Source organism: Gopherus evgoodei, chromosome 22 (assembly GCF_007399415.2).
Source record: "Gopherus evgoodei ecotype Sinaloan lineage chromosome 22, rGopEvg1_v1.p, whole genome shotgun sequence".
In the NCBI taxonomy this organism is placed as follows: domain Eukaryota; kingdom Metazoa; phylum Chordata; order Testudines; family Testudinidae; genus Gopherus; species Gopherus evgoodei.
In genome coordinates this window covers 15,951,359-15,965,744 of record NC_044343.1, presented here as the reverse complement: position 1 = coordinate 15,965,744, position 14,386 = coordinate 15,951,359, and the positions used below count along the sequence as shown (strand labels likewise).

The following is a 14,386-nucleotide window of genomic DNA, read 5'->3' as shown; positions in this document are numbered from 1 at the left end:
CAAGCCATCCTCGGTAGAGACCTGTACATGCAGAGGTTTGCTCTCAGGAGTTGCCCTTGGAGGAATCAGAAAAGAGTTCACCTCACCATTCCTTGACCACCTCCTTTTCATCCACCAATGAGGCAGTGATAAGCAGAGTCTGTTTCTCCCTCACCTGATGATTACAGAGCCCATCGGGAGATGTTGAAGAGGATGGCTGCAACTCTGAATATTGAGCCAGAGGAGGTCCAGGGAAAGTCACACGTGCTTGTAGACATTTTAGCCTTGGTGGGACCCTGTAAGGTAGCTCTCCCTATTAAGAAGGCTATCCTTGGCCTGGAAGTGTTCTGTGGCAGACCCCATCTTCCCTGCCCATTACTGCAAAAAGAGCAGAGAGTTACTACGTCCCCTCACAGGGCTTGAAACACTTCTATAATCATCCCTCTGGACTCCCTGGTAGTCTCTGTAGCCAATGAAAAAGAGGAGACAGGGTCACCAGGCATTATTACTGAAGAGCAAAAAAGTAAAGAAATTGGACTAATGTAAAATGTAAGGACAGGCTTCTAGATGACCTGAAACAGGGATTTACTGTGATGGTGGATGAGGGGAAATTAGTTGCCAGAACGTCTTTGCAGGCTGGTCTAGACCCAACTGACTCTGCAGCTTGAGACATGGCCTCATTAGGTGGTGGTGTTCATGGCTGCAGTCATTTTGGGTTGTCCCTCTCCCCTCCCCCAAGTTCACCAGACTATTCCAGACCTCCAAACGGGTACTTAGAATAGGGGGTGGTGCCAGTAGACTATTCAAGATCCTTTTTGAGGGTCCTTCACTCTTTTCTGGAAAGACTGACAAGACTGCATAGTCACAAGGAATCAAAAGCGACCCTTAAGTCTCTGGGTATTTATATGCTGGCAACAAAAAGAAACTCCTTTCACCCATAGCACTCCCACTATCCAAATTTCGTGACCTGTACCAAGGACTTGTCCAGGAAGAAGAGCTGAAGTTACAAGAAATGTCTATCACCTCTTTCTGCCTCTGCAGTGCCAAGTCATCTAGGCAAGCTGGATCTTCCAAACAAACATTTTGACGCATTGGTCAAGGACAGACTGCCAGTCCCCAGAATGCCATCTTTTCACATCCCCCATTTGTTAATCGCCTATCCCACTTCCTAAAATCTTGGTCTGGCATCACCACATATTGGTGGGTTTTAAGCATAGTGGAATTGGGATGTACCCTTGAGTTTGTTTCCATCCCTCCTCCTACTCCTGTTCCTTGCCCTTGTCCAGGGACCTCTGTCATGAAGATGTTGTATTACAGGAGGTCCAATCTCTGTCTTGTGGGAGCCATAGATGAAGTTCTCGTGTTACTCACAGGAAAGAGGTTTTATTCCTGCTACTTTCTAATCCCAAAAGCAAAAGGAGGTCTCAGGCCTGTTTTAGATCAGAAATAACTCAACAAGTTCCTGAAGAAAATAAAAATCCAGATCATCACCCTAGCTTCCATTATTCCTTCTCTGGATCCCAGGCACTGGTATGCTGTGATCAACTTAAAAGATATGTTTGAATTTATATGTGAAATTATTAATTCCCTTTGTATAATATTATTAAAACATATTTAAAACAAAGACATCCTAGTCTAGTAAAAGTGATAAACAGGTCTGTCTTAGACGAAGAAATTTAGGTTTACCTCAGTTTACATATTAGCCACAAAGCTATCAGGGAAACCAGCAAGGATTATCTTAGCCTGAACTTGAGAGAGAGGGAGGGAATTAACATGGCACCTGCACCCCAGAGAGACACTGGAGGCTGAATCTCCAGGAGGCTTTACTAACTTTTAGAATGGCAATTCTCTAGGAATATAATTTACTCCTGAGGGAATTCTGCACCAAAAAGAAAAAAAAAAAAATTATATCCACAGATACAGTATCCTGACACCGTCCCTCCCCCATGGAACTTGAATCTAATTTCAGCAAAGCTGATGGGTTTCCCCTTTGGGTTTCTGGCAACCTGTTCACTGCTACATCTTTCAATTAAAGTGGAGCTTTTTGGCTGCTGTTACATTAACCAGAAAAGTGGGGAAATTGTAAGTTCTAGTGTGTCAGCGCCTCCCTATATGGTCTTCTGTTAGTAACGGTTTGCCTTTGTCCTCACCCAAAGTTTCTTTCTAAAGCAGTTTTCAGCTTTCATGTTAATCAAGCAATCTGATGACTGGTCTTCTTTCCAAAGCCTCATATGCATAAAGACAAGGAAAAGCTTCTCACTTTAGATGTTAGAAGAGCTTTGGCTTTTTACCTGGATCAGACAAATCATTTAGGTCTTCAATACAACTGTTCATCACAGTTGCAGACAGAACGAAAGGCTGTCCTGTGTCCACTCAGAGAATCTCTTCTTGGATATCCAGTTATATTCAGTTATGCTATCAGTTTGATAATGTGATGCCCCAGAGTAGAGTGTTGGCCCATTCAGCGAGGTCTCAGACAGCTTCTGCGGTATTTATGGCTTATATAACCATCTTGGACATTTTGTAGGAAAGCACCCTGGTCATCATTCCATACATTTGCCTCTCACTTTGCTGCCTCTCAGCAATCCAGAGACAGTGCCAGATTTGGATGAGTAATCGTCTGTTCCTTATTAAAGTAAACATTGAAACCACCTCCAGTTCAAACTGCTTGTGAGTCACCTACAGTGGAATGGACATGTGCAGTCACTTGATGTAGACACTGTTACTGACACAGACTCTGTGCCTAGTTATATTTTTTAGCTAGTTTTGCAGTCATATTAAAATTGTGTGTGTGTAATGGAGATGAGGATGGACTTTCTGTTCTAGTAGCACCAGCAGGTTTAGTCAGTGCAACCCTAAGCCTGTGAAGCCTAGTCTGATGTGAGTGTCCTGTGCCAAACTCTCTTCCAGTTGGAGAATGCCAAACTGTCCTCTGACCAAAATGACAAAGCTGCCAGCGCTGCCCGGGAGGAACTGAAGGACGCTCGCATGAGGATAGAGTCTCTCAGCTACCAGCTTTCTGGCTTGCAAAAACAGGTGAAGAGACTCCATTTCTGTACATCTAAAACTGTGTGAACTGTTGGTCACATAAAACTTGACTTCCTTTCCCTTTGTTCACACCCCATGAACACTCTGGAGAATGAGTTGGCAGCAGGTATGTTTGTAGAAAACAGTACATTTTACACACATTTTAATGGAAGGTGAATTTTAAACTTGTAATTGTGAGTATTTGCAATGAAAATTTTATTCTAAAGTTACTTATCAGACAATGTGACCTGTATGCCATTTTACACTAATTATTAAACTGCCATTATAGCCCCAATACTACCAACTGTTCCTGGTACAGAAACCCCTGTGGCATATATTCCATCTCAAAACTCAACTGTTTTCCTACGTTTCAGGGAACGAAAGGGGCTTTGGAGCATTCTCAAAAGATTAACTAGTCTGGATTTCAGTAGACAAGGAGCCTAGTGAATGTCTAAGTTGCAGAAGCACGCCCTGCCAAGTGTTCCCTAAAGCCCTCTTGCTTTTGCCACTTAAAGCTATAGAGTGAATATACACTGCCTTTTCCCTGTGGGATGGACTAGATGGTGACCCATATGTCTGTTCTGCCTCTGGAAATGCATGGCTGTAATTGAATTCCTGAGTCTAGCTGTCTAGTTTTGTTTCCCCTTTTGCAATACCTGTCAGAGGGAAATCACGTATCCTCCTCTGTCTCCACACATGACTTCTTGTTTTACTGTGACCATAGGCTAGTGTTGCAGAAGATCGTATTCGGGAACTGGAGGATATGATGGCTGGTGAGCAGGACAGGTTCAGGAAGATGCTAGATGCCAAGGAAAGGGAAATGATGGAAATGAGGGACCAGATGCAGCAGCAGCTTGCAGAATACCAGGAACTGCTTGATGTCAAATTAGCGCTGGACATGGAGATCAGTGCCTACCGAAAACTTCTGGAGGGTGAGGAAAAGAGGTAGGTATAGGTTTCACATGCTTCACACTCTGCACAGGTGGGAATTTTTCCCAGCTCTGACATTATTTTGTCCCATTTGAACACCAGTGCCCAAACTTTGCCTAATTGAGGGCCACGCTGGCCTCTTGGAACCTGAGGCCACTATATACATAATGTTCATAAAATGAGGCAATTGCAGCTGCTCTCATCTGAACACCCATCTAGTCAAATGTTTATGAAATACTGTGGATTAACATGTGCTTGACATTTAGCTCTTTTTGTACTTTCCTGCCAAAGGTTGCAGGGCTCTGTGTTTCTCCTGCTTCTGTCATCATGCCTTAAAGCAGTTCATGTAAAAGCCTAGGATATTGGTGTACTGTGGCATGTTATTGTGTATATTAATTCTCTCAACTAATCCCCTGGACCACTCCCGAGAATCTAACTGCAGCCTTCTTCATCTGGTTAAAATGTCTGTTTGATTTCGTTAAGATTGAAGCTGTCTCCAAGCCCGTCCTCCCGTGTTACAGTCTCCAAGGCTACCTCCAGCAGCAGTAGCACCAGCACTTCGGTTGTTCGCTCTTCTCGAGGCAAGAGAAAACGGGTTGAAGCAGAGGAGCTTTCAGGCAGTGGTACAAGTGGAATTGGCACTGGGAGTAGTAGTGGTAGCACCAGCGGTAGCAGCAGTAGTTTCCAAATGTCCCAGCAAGCCTCAGCCACAGGACACATCAGCATAGAAGAGATAGACCTGGAGGGAAAATATGTTCAACTTAAGAACAACTCTGAGAAGGTGAGTGTCAGTAGAACCTTTAGAAAGGCTGCAGTGAGCTAGCATGCAGATATGACATGGCCTTTTGTAACCCAAACATACTGCGCCCCGGTGTGAGAGATGATGGCCAGTCTCCCTTGGCCACTGGTCCTTCAGAAGTGACAAAGTGGTACTTATATGCTGATAGTATTGTTTCAGCACCAATATTGTGGTCAGTGCTATACAGGACACAGAAGAGGATAGTTTGTGTTCCAGGAAGCTTACCATTTAGTAGCCTGATCCTGCAAACATACCTCTAGGTAAGTTTACTCATTTGAGTAGTCTCATTGACTCTAATGGGATTAATGGGTGAGTACAGTTACTTGTGTATTTGCAGGATTGGGCCTTAAATAAGGAGCTTGCAATCTAAACTATTCATTGCATTAAAAAAAAATAGTCCCAGAAGCTACAGCGCATGTGACCCAATAACACACTGTGGGAAAAGCTAGTGACTGTATCCATAGCATTTTAATAAATACACAGGCATTAGAGATGCCATTTGTCTGGCTGTAGATATCTATTCCTAAATAAACTTTTATATCTTTCCATTAGGACCAGTCTCTGGGTAACTGGAGACTGAAGAGACAAATTGGAGATGCGGAAGAAATTGCTTATAAATTTACTCCAAAGTATGTCCTCAGGGCTGGGCAAACTGTTACAGTAAGTCACCGAGGAGGCAGTTTTGTTGTTGCGGTGGTGTGAATGTGAGCGAGTGTTTAACTGGGCTTGATATAGGGCTTGCCCCTGCTCCCATTGAGCTCACTTTTGTTTGGAGTAAGATCATGCTCCTAAAGAATATGATATGGGAGTTGAATTTTTCCAGAACTATCTTAAGTGGATTAAGAGCTGTTGGGTTAGGCCTGTTATCTGGTATTTTATATGCATTTTTGTGTTCACCAAATAAATCATTACTAAATTAGGTATTCTTTCTGCAATCTGCATTAAAAGTCCCTCCATAGGAAAGGAGCAACTTTCCTTGTATTATTGCATAAATATTTGTCATAGCAAGTGGGAACATACAGCCTTTTAAGAGGTTAACGGGATGAGTATGCAGCTCTATTTTGTCTCTGGGCTCTGCCATGATAGTAAATGCACTGAGTCCAGGAGGATTAATTGCTGTATGCAGAAAAGAAATGACAACTGAAATATTAAACTCCATGTATTTTCTCTTCTCTGTAACTATGGTTGCTATTAACTTGCAGCAGCTTAACATTTTGTAGGGGAAAAAACATTTTCCTGCAAATAGTTTCACTCTAGTTTCATCTATTTCACTGTCATTGGGAAATGAGGAGCAAGTGGGGTGGCAAGAAAAGGGTAATGAGAAAAGTAAAAATATAGGGTTTTTTACATATATATAAAAAGAAAAAGGGCACAAACATCTGCGTATAGAATTTCTCTTTCTTAGATCTGGGCTGCAGATGCAGGTGTGACTCATAGCCCCCCTTCTGTCCTTGTGTGGAAGAATCAGAGCAGCTGGGGCACTGGAGGAGACATCCGCACATATCTGGTGAACTCTGATGGAGAGGTAAGCTTTGTCTTCTGGAAAATGATGTGGGCTGCCTTACCTCCCAAACCTGTCTATGCATTTTTGAAAAAATTGCAGTTTCACACTATCCTTAACTCTCTTCTTTTAAATAAAGTAGTGTTTTCATTTGTCTGTAAAGTTTAAGGGATAAACATCTATGAGCTCAAATGTGGTTTTAGGAAACATACCGTTCAACATATTGATAACTTTAGTTGATCTTTTTAGTGAACTGTTCTGGAGAGTAGAGGATTTGAGTATACATTTCAAGTAGAGAAAGCAAATGCATTGCTCATTATTCCAAATGATGATACTTAGAATATTTAAGGGTGCTATGTAAACAATAATAATGCAAAAAAATAGAGATTTCTTCAGTGCTGCAACCATATCAGGAGTTTCCACTGGGCACAGTTTCCTATGTATTCTTTGTTGTCCTGCATCCTCCCACAACTGTTTTTGAAAACTGTCCCTGCAGAAGAATCTTGCAAGGCAGGATCATGCTTTGGCTGCTGTTGGTAAACATGCATTGCTTCAGGTGCCCAGTAGCGATAGCAAAGTAAAACTGACCAGCATTGTATCAGTTCTCATTCCTTTCTTGCTGACAGTTCTATGAAGGTATTGCAGGAACAGCAGCACAGGACACAGAGGTAGGCTAAAAGGTCATAGATATAAACAGGGAAGAGAACTGGCCCAGTATTCAGATTGGACACATTTATTCAATTAGTAGCTGAAGGATGCTCAAAAATAGAATAACCTCTCCCCACAACCTGATATTTGTCAGACCCTCCACTTGGAAATGTCTGTATCTAGGAAGATTTTCCCAGAAATTTAGATGTACCCCCTACATACAATTCCAATGCACAACTGCTGTGAGGACCAACAGCGTTTTATTACTAATCTTTGCTACAATAAATTAGGAAGGAAAGAAACTTCCTGAGTTTTAAAATAATCCCTGTAGTAGCTTAGTGAAGACAACAATTCCAAATAATTGGTAAATGCAACTGACATAGAATATGAGTGGAAATTAGACAGAGGTTTCAGTTTAGCTCTGTAATAGTTAAGAGAAATAGATCAGATCTTAGTGCATTCCACAGTCTTTTATGACACAGTTCCCAGTTAAGCCCATTAGTAGTTGTTTAAAAATGAATAAACCCCACATGAGAGGTAGAAAGGCATCGCATCTGCTGTCTCTCAAACTTCTAGGAATAAGAGAAAATAGCTAAAGATAAGGATGATTGAAAACAAAAATTACATCACTACACTTAGAGATGGTCAGAAATAAGGGAGGGCCTGTAGTTTGCAGAACCTTATTGGCTAGGATTTGGTTTCATAAAAACCCCAGATCAGGGATGATCATTCAAATATGTGGCCAACTGCTTGCAATTCCTGAAAGTTTGGGTGAGAGGAGAAGAGCTGATGGCAAAGTGAACACCTTTGTCTGTCCCTTTGTCTAGGAAGTTGCAGTAAGAAGCATCACAAAATCAGTTGTGGTGCGGGAGAATGAGGAGGAGGATGAAGCAGAGTTTGGAGAAGAGGATCTCTTTCACCAGCAGGTAATATGATAACCATTTGTTTAAATTCAGGCTATCCTCCCACTTCTCGTCACTTGTGCCTGGTGAATTGGATTAGATTCAAGCACAGAATGGTGCATCTTCCAACAGCTTTTGCAAGCTTCTGATCCCAGCTTTTGGAATAGGTTCCTGTAAAGGATGTGCCAAAGAGAGCATTCTGCAATCCCTGCTCCTGAGCTCTTAACTTCAGGAACTGATGTACCCTTTTGGGCCCCACAAGATGCACTGGAGGCAGTGACTGCTGACAGGTCAGGGTGCCATAGACTTTAGGACATAATCCTGGTGCTAATGGATTTGCAACAGCAGGAGTGTTTCTGAAAAAAGCCGTGAAGGTTGGTGATAGTGTAAACTCCATAGAACAAAGAAAAATCTTTATTGCCCTGTAGTTTCCTATTGCTGCTCTTCAACAGCTGTATGAAATAAGAGCGGGGAAATTGTGTGATCAGTGATTCCCACAAGCCTGTGCTGCCTTCCCTACTAGCAGGGCTAGCACTAATGTCTGTAGCATTCTTGCTCTAAAGAGACAGAAGATATTCTGAAAAATATGGCAGTTAATTACAGGAAAATGGACAATCCTGTTCCCACTATGGCAGCTGGGCTTTGCTGGTGTGTTTGCCTGCAGGATACAAATGTTACACAATAAATACACCTGGCTGACCTTGTTACGATCACCTTTTATGTAAATTCCAATGCTTTAGAATGAGTATCAGAGAATGAATGGCCAGCAGCTAGTAGAGCTGACAGAGGTCACTTTCAAACTACTGTAAACTGTTGCCATATATTCAGATTTGATCAGTGGCCATTAGTAGCCTCTTTCACAATGAACTCAACAGGCTAGGCCAATGCAATTTTAAAATCAACTTCTGGATATTTTTGGTTTCAAGGAAATTGAATTCAGAGAGTGGAAGAATCTGAAAACAAATACACAGTGTTGTGTGTTTTGTATCCATAGAAGCATGGTGCCAGGATACAGCTCTGTGCCACATATCTGGTCGAGCTTCATTGGTGTGTGTTTGTGCATTATTACAGACTGCATTTAGAGGAAGGATAATACAGTTCTAAAGATGACTCAATATCACACTTCTTCCCTTCTCTCTGCCAGTGTGGAATATTAGCAGGGAACTCTGCCAACACTGCTTCTTGCCATACTCCCAACACGTTTAGTGATAGCCCCGACTGGGGGTTTATCTGGATTAGGAGAAAGATGTTTTTTAAACCAGTATGATACCTGAGACTAGGTTACAACAGGACCAGCTAACAAGTTTGCAGAGGTGTTAAACTGTCTGCACTAGGTGCCAAATTGTGTTTCAAGTCATACTAGCTAACTTGAGTTATCTTTTGTACTAGTCAAGACAGGACATGAGGTGCTTGTGGCCTGCTATCATTGTACTGTGCACTAACTAATTTCTTTGTTCCTCCAGGGGGATCCCAGGACAACGTCTAGAGGATGTTCAGTGATGTGAAAAAACATTATTATTTGCTACTTCTTTCCTTTCTTTTCTTTTATTTTTGCTATTTTTTTCCTCCAGAGCCACTGAAAACTATTTTTATATGTATCATCTGATTTCTTTAAAAGTTTAATCCTTGTTACATTTTTATAGAAAAACATTTAATCAAGCAAAACTGCCAGGATTTTTAGATTGATTTCTTTATCCTCCCCTCTGCCTACTACTGGACTATTGGATTATTTCCCCACCATTAAAACTTTTGTCTTATATATAAACCTGCAGTAGAATGAATTTTAAGCTAAAATGGGACAGGACTCCTTGAAAGTAGGATAAGTATTAGGGCTGTTGATTAATCGCAGTTAACTCATGCGATCAACTCAAAAAAATTAATTGCGATTAATCACATTGTTAAACAAAAGAATACCAATTAGAATTTATGAAATATTTTTGGATGCTTTTCATACATTTTCAAATACATTGATTTGTTGATTACAAATATTTGCACTGTAAAAATGATGAACAAAAGAAATAGTATTTTTCAATTCACCTCATACTTACAAATGCAGATTTGTTTTGTTACATAACTGCACTCAAAAACAAAACTATGTAAAACTTTAGAGCCTGCAGGTCAACTCAGTCCTACTTCTTGTTCAGCCAATCGATATGAGAAACAAGTTTGTTTACATTTGCATGAGATAATACTGCCTGGTTCTTCTTTGCAATGTCACCTGAAAGTGAGAACAGACATTCGCATGGCATTTTGTAGCGGGCGTTGCAAGGTATTTACGTGCCAGATATGCTAAACATTTGTATGCCCCTTCATGCTTCGACCACCATTCCAGAGGACATGCTTCCATGCTGATGATGCTCATTAAAAAAAATAATGCATTAATTAAATTTGCAACTGAACTCCTTGGGGGAAAATTGTATGTCTCCTGTTTTACCCACTTTCTGCCATATATTTCATGTTATGGCAGTCTTGAATGATGACTCAGCACATGTTCGTTTTAAGAACACTTTCACAGCAAATTTGACAAAATGCAAAGAAGGTACCAATGCGAGATTTATAAAAATAGCTACAGCAGTCGACCCAAGGTTTAAGAATCTGAAGTGCCATCCAAAATCTGAGAGGGACGAGGTGTGGAGCATGCTTTCAGAAATTTTAAAAGAGCAACACTCTGATGTGGAAACCATAGAACCTGAACCATCAAAACAGAAAATTAACCTTGTGCTGGTGGCATTTGACTTAGATGATGAAAATGAACATGCGTCGGTCTGCTCTGCTTTGGATCGTTATCAAGCAGAACCCGTCATCAGCATGGACGCTTGTCCTCTGAAATGGTGGTTGAAGCATGAAAGGACATATGAATCTTTAGTGCATCTGACATGTAAATATCTTGCCACACTGGCTTACAACAGTGTCATGCGAATACCTGTTCTCACTTTCAGGTGACATTGTAAACAAGATGTGGGCAGCATTTTCTCCTGCAAATTGTAACCAAACTCGTTTCTCTGAGGGATTGGCTGAAGTAGGACTGGGTGGACTTGTAGGCTCTATAGTTTTACATTGTTTTAATTTTGAATTGAGTTATTTTTTGTACATAATTCTACATTTGTAAGTCAACTTTCATGATAAAGAGATTGCACTACAGTACTTGTATTAGGTGAATTGAAAAATACTATTTCTTTTGTTTTTTTCGGTGCAAATATTTTTAATCGAAAATAAATATAAAGTGAACAGTGTACACTTTGTATTCTGTGTTGTAATTGAAATCAATATATTTTAAAATGTGGACAACATCAAAAATATTTAAATAAATGGTATTCTATTACTGTTTAAAAGTGCCATTAATCACAACTAATTTTTTTTAATCACGTGATTAATCACAACTAATTTTTTTAATTGCTTGACAGTCTTAGTAAATATGTCATTCTTTAACTTCAAACTGGTTTTTAAATAACAGATTTAAGGCAGTGTGAGCCTGTACAGGGCTTTCGGAGAACCCAACATGAGTGCTTCCCACAGTACTGGAGCCATTTAAGAAAATGGTAATATCCTTTTGATATACTGAGTCTTGTATACGCTAGGAAAATTATAACCCAGAATTTACCACAGATGCTGCTCCACCAGTGGAAGCAATGATAGAAGCTGCAGTGTAGACAGAGGTGGCAAGAGTACCGTGGCATTTAACTCTATTCCAAGTAGGATTAGGCAACATCTGAACCTGTCCGCATTATCACTCCGTCATTGCTAACACTGGTGGAGAATGATGGGTCCCAGTTACTCTTGGGCAGGTATAGTCTGAATGTAATGAGGGATCAAAGCTGAAATTTTTCACAGTTTTATTTATTGGGACTTTCAGTCACGTTTGAGACCCTAATAAATAATGGATGCAAGGGTGAAATTGTGATGGACAATAGATATGATGATATGAATGGTTGTAAAGTATTTGGCATTAAACAGAACTTTTGGTTCAATAATTCAGATTTTAGATTTTAAAATATTTTATTTTTGGCTATGATGGGGTTTTAAAAAGCAATTGTAAATGTTGATTTTTTTTTATCACTGCTACGTTCCGTTTATTAATAGTTCTATTGTATGTAAAGGGACATTGTCAGATAGTTTAGGCAACAAAGCATTTGCAAAATGTCTTTAAAAAGTGAGAACTTTTTGGTTTGGGTGTAAGCAGTTTCTTGCATTGTTTGCCGCAGCAGGTTGTCCAGCCTGACTGAAATGTTCTAAGTAAACACAAATAATGTAAGTACAATACATATTAGAAGTAAAATATTACTAAAAAAAAGTTATTGTATCTGGTAATGTCTCCTTAAGTTCAGGTTTCCTCTCTTGTGTTTTTACCAGAGGTAACTTTTGACTACCAGAAGCATTAGGATTCTTGTGATAGTGCATCTTTATACACTCTGAAGTATAATTGACTGCTCCAACAAATATATTGACTGCAATGTAAACAAACATTTTTTCCCAGTAGTTGATAATTTGGATACCATTTGATGCCAGCATAGAACTCTTGTACTATCTGCACTCTAGAACTCTGGTCTTGTTATTCAAGTAGTTTAGATTTATCACACAAGCTAGAAGGCTTGGATGTTTTCGGTGGCTTTTGGACATTATGTTCTCTGAACAGTATTTAGACTGACAGATATAACTTAGAAGGCCAGGTTAGTGACTTTAATGGCTGGCTTCGCTGCAATGCAAGTGATTTTTTAAAAGGTTATGAACTTTCTCCTCTCACTTAAAAAATATCAAAGGTGCTAATTTTCTGCAGGTGTTCACAAAATGTTCACCTCAGTAAGGTGATTTAATTATCACAATTAAATGCTAGTAAAGTATTTAGAATTATGTTTTAGTCCATTATCAACAGTTCATTGTAGAAAAAGCAGTAAAAAGAAATGGATTTTTGGAATAATGTTTCTCTTTGTCCTTGTATTTGGTCATTTTTCTTATATTCCCACTCTGCTTGAGTAGGTGGTTGAATATGTAGTAAATCATACCTATTGCTGTAAAATATATATAGCTGAAATTGTGTTTCTCAGCCATGCCACTACGAATTACCTTTTCTAAATTATTGTTATGCAAATGAATGCAATCAGGGTGAAACTGTTTTTGCAATATATCTTCTAATCACTGGACTCTGTTTCCCTTTCCAACTCTGTTTTCATGATTTACCTTATATAGAAGATAGTTTTTTTTTAAAGATCTCTCTCTCTATATTTTTTAATGTTGGCCAGTATTCAGAGTGCTCATTCTGTTTTGTAGTAGACTTATTCCTTTAATATTTTAAACTATATAGAATAATATGTAGTTCACTGACGACTCAGTTGGCTTTATTTAGTGAATTTCCTTGTAAAGTCCGGGCTAGAAGGGCAGCTTGTATCAGAAAAGACCTCATGTGATCTGAGCCATAGTTTATGCAACACGTACTGAATAGGAGTCTGTGTCTTGCTCTAGGGTCTGATGCTGGCAGACCGTTACTACTGGCTGTAGTGCCTTTTACCCTTAACTAGCTAATCGAAGTCAGTGGGACTGGCCAAGATGGTGTGAGCACAACATCCCCTAGTAAGTGTCTACAGAATTTGGGCCCTAAATGTGGAGTTGTTTCCTATGAAACTTCCTAGAAGCTTATTCAAATACCAGTGCTGGTACAGATTAACTTCCTCTGAGTTCTGCACATGCAAGGTTGAAGAGCTTGATGTTTTACGGCCTTTGTTAACTGTAATAATCCTACCTGAAACTGACACACAAGCGTACACCATTAAGAAAGGCAAAAAAGGCTGCAACAGTGATTTCTGGATGTAAATTGCTTCTTCCTCCTGCCATGCCATGTTTATGTAACATAGGTGCCTAGAGACGGTGGTGAGGTGGGACAGTATAAGAAGCTCAATAGACTAAGACTAACCTCCTAAAAGCATCTTTGCTTTGGTGATTGTTACCACTGCATTTTTCAGAAGGCTACTTAAAATGTAAGAAGCAATTCTTGATTGTAAAGTGCAAGACACAGTAAAACTACTGTATTCCGCTTCTTGTTTGCATTAATGTGTCTCTTCTGAAAACACCATCTTTCCCATTTATGTTTGACTTGCTGAGCATTCAGCCTGACTCTTTCATTAGATTAAAGTAGGCACTCCAAAGTGGAAGCATCTTCCGCTATACCAGATCTGAAGCAGCACTGTTACATTTTTTTTTGTATTTTTTTTTTTGGCAATCCCAATAGTTAATTAAAGCTTTGTGTTCAGACCAAGTGTAGCTTCTCCCTACCTAGCCATCTTTTTCTATTAGATCCTGCAGGTGAGCCATTCATGTTGTATGTGGAAGATCATCAGAATTTCCATGGCAATGGACTTAATATTACAAATGCAGGTTTCCTGAAGAAGGCAGAGTTGGCCTGTGAGGAGAATTGATCAGTCTAGTTAGCACAAAATAATTATTTTGCTCTAGCTATACCAATATAACTCATTGGTGTGGACATTCTATTCTGGAATTCAAGTCATTTTATTCTGACCTAAGGGAGTTACACTGGAATAACTATGGCTGGTCAAATTTCCCCATGTAGGCAAGCCTCTATTCACTAATAGCAAAGGGAACAGCAACAAA

At 39.8% G+C, this 14,386-nt stretch overlaps 1 protein-coding gene across 2 annotated transcripts in view; it reads left to right on the top strand.

The window, feature by feature from the left end:
* Positions 1-9,687, top strand: part of LMNB2 (lamin B2) — a 106,051-nt gene extending 96,364 nt beyond the window's left edge. The window contains exons 6-12 of one of the 2 annotated variants that reach the window (XM_030540835.1): positions 2,890-3,015; positions 3,731-3,951; positions 4,420-4,717; positions 5,288-5,395; positions 6,141-6,260; positions 7,712-7,810; positions 9,250-9,687. In XM_030540835.1, coding sequence (XP_030396695.1) covers positions 2,890-3,015; positions 3,731-3,951; positions 4,420-4,717; positions 5,288-5,395; positions 6,141-6,260; positions 7,712-7,810; positions 9,250-9,291 — 1,014 coding nt within the window. In that variant the 3' untranslated portion in view covers positions 9,292-9,687. The other variant, XM_030540834.1, reaches the window with a different exon arrangement.
* Positions 9,688-14,386: the final 4,699 nt, after the last annotated feature.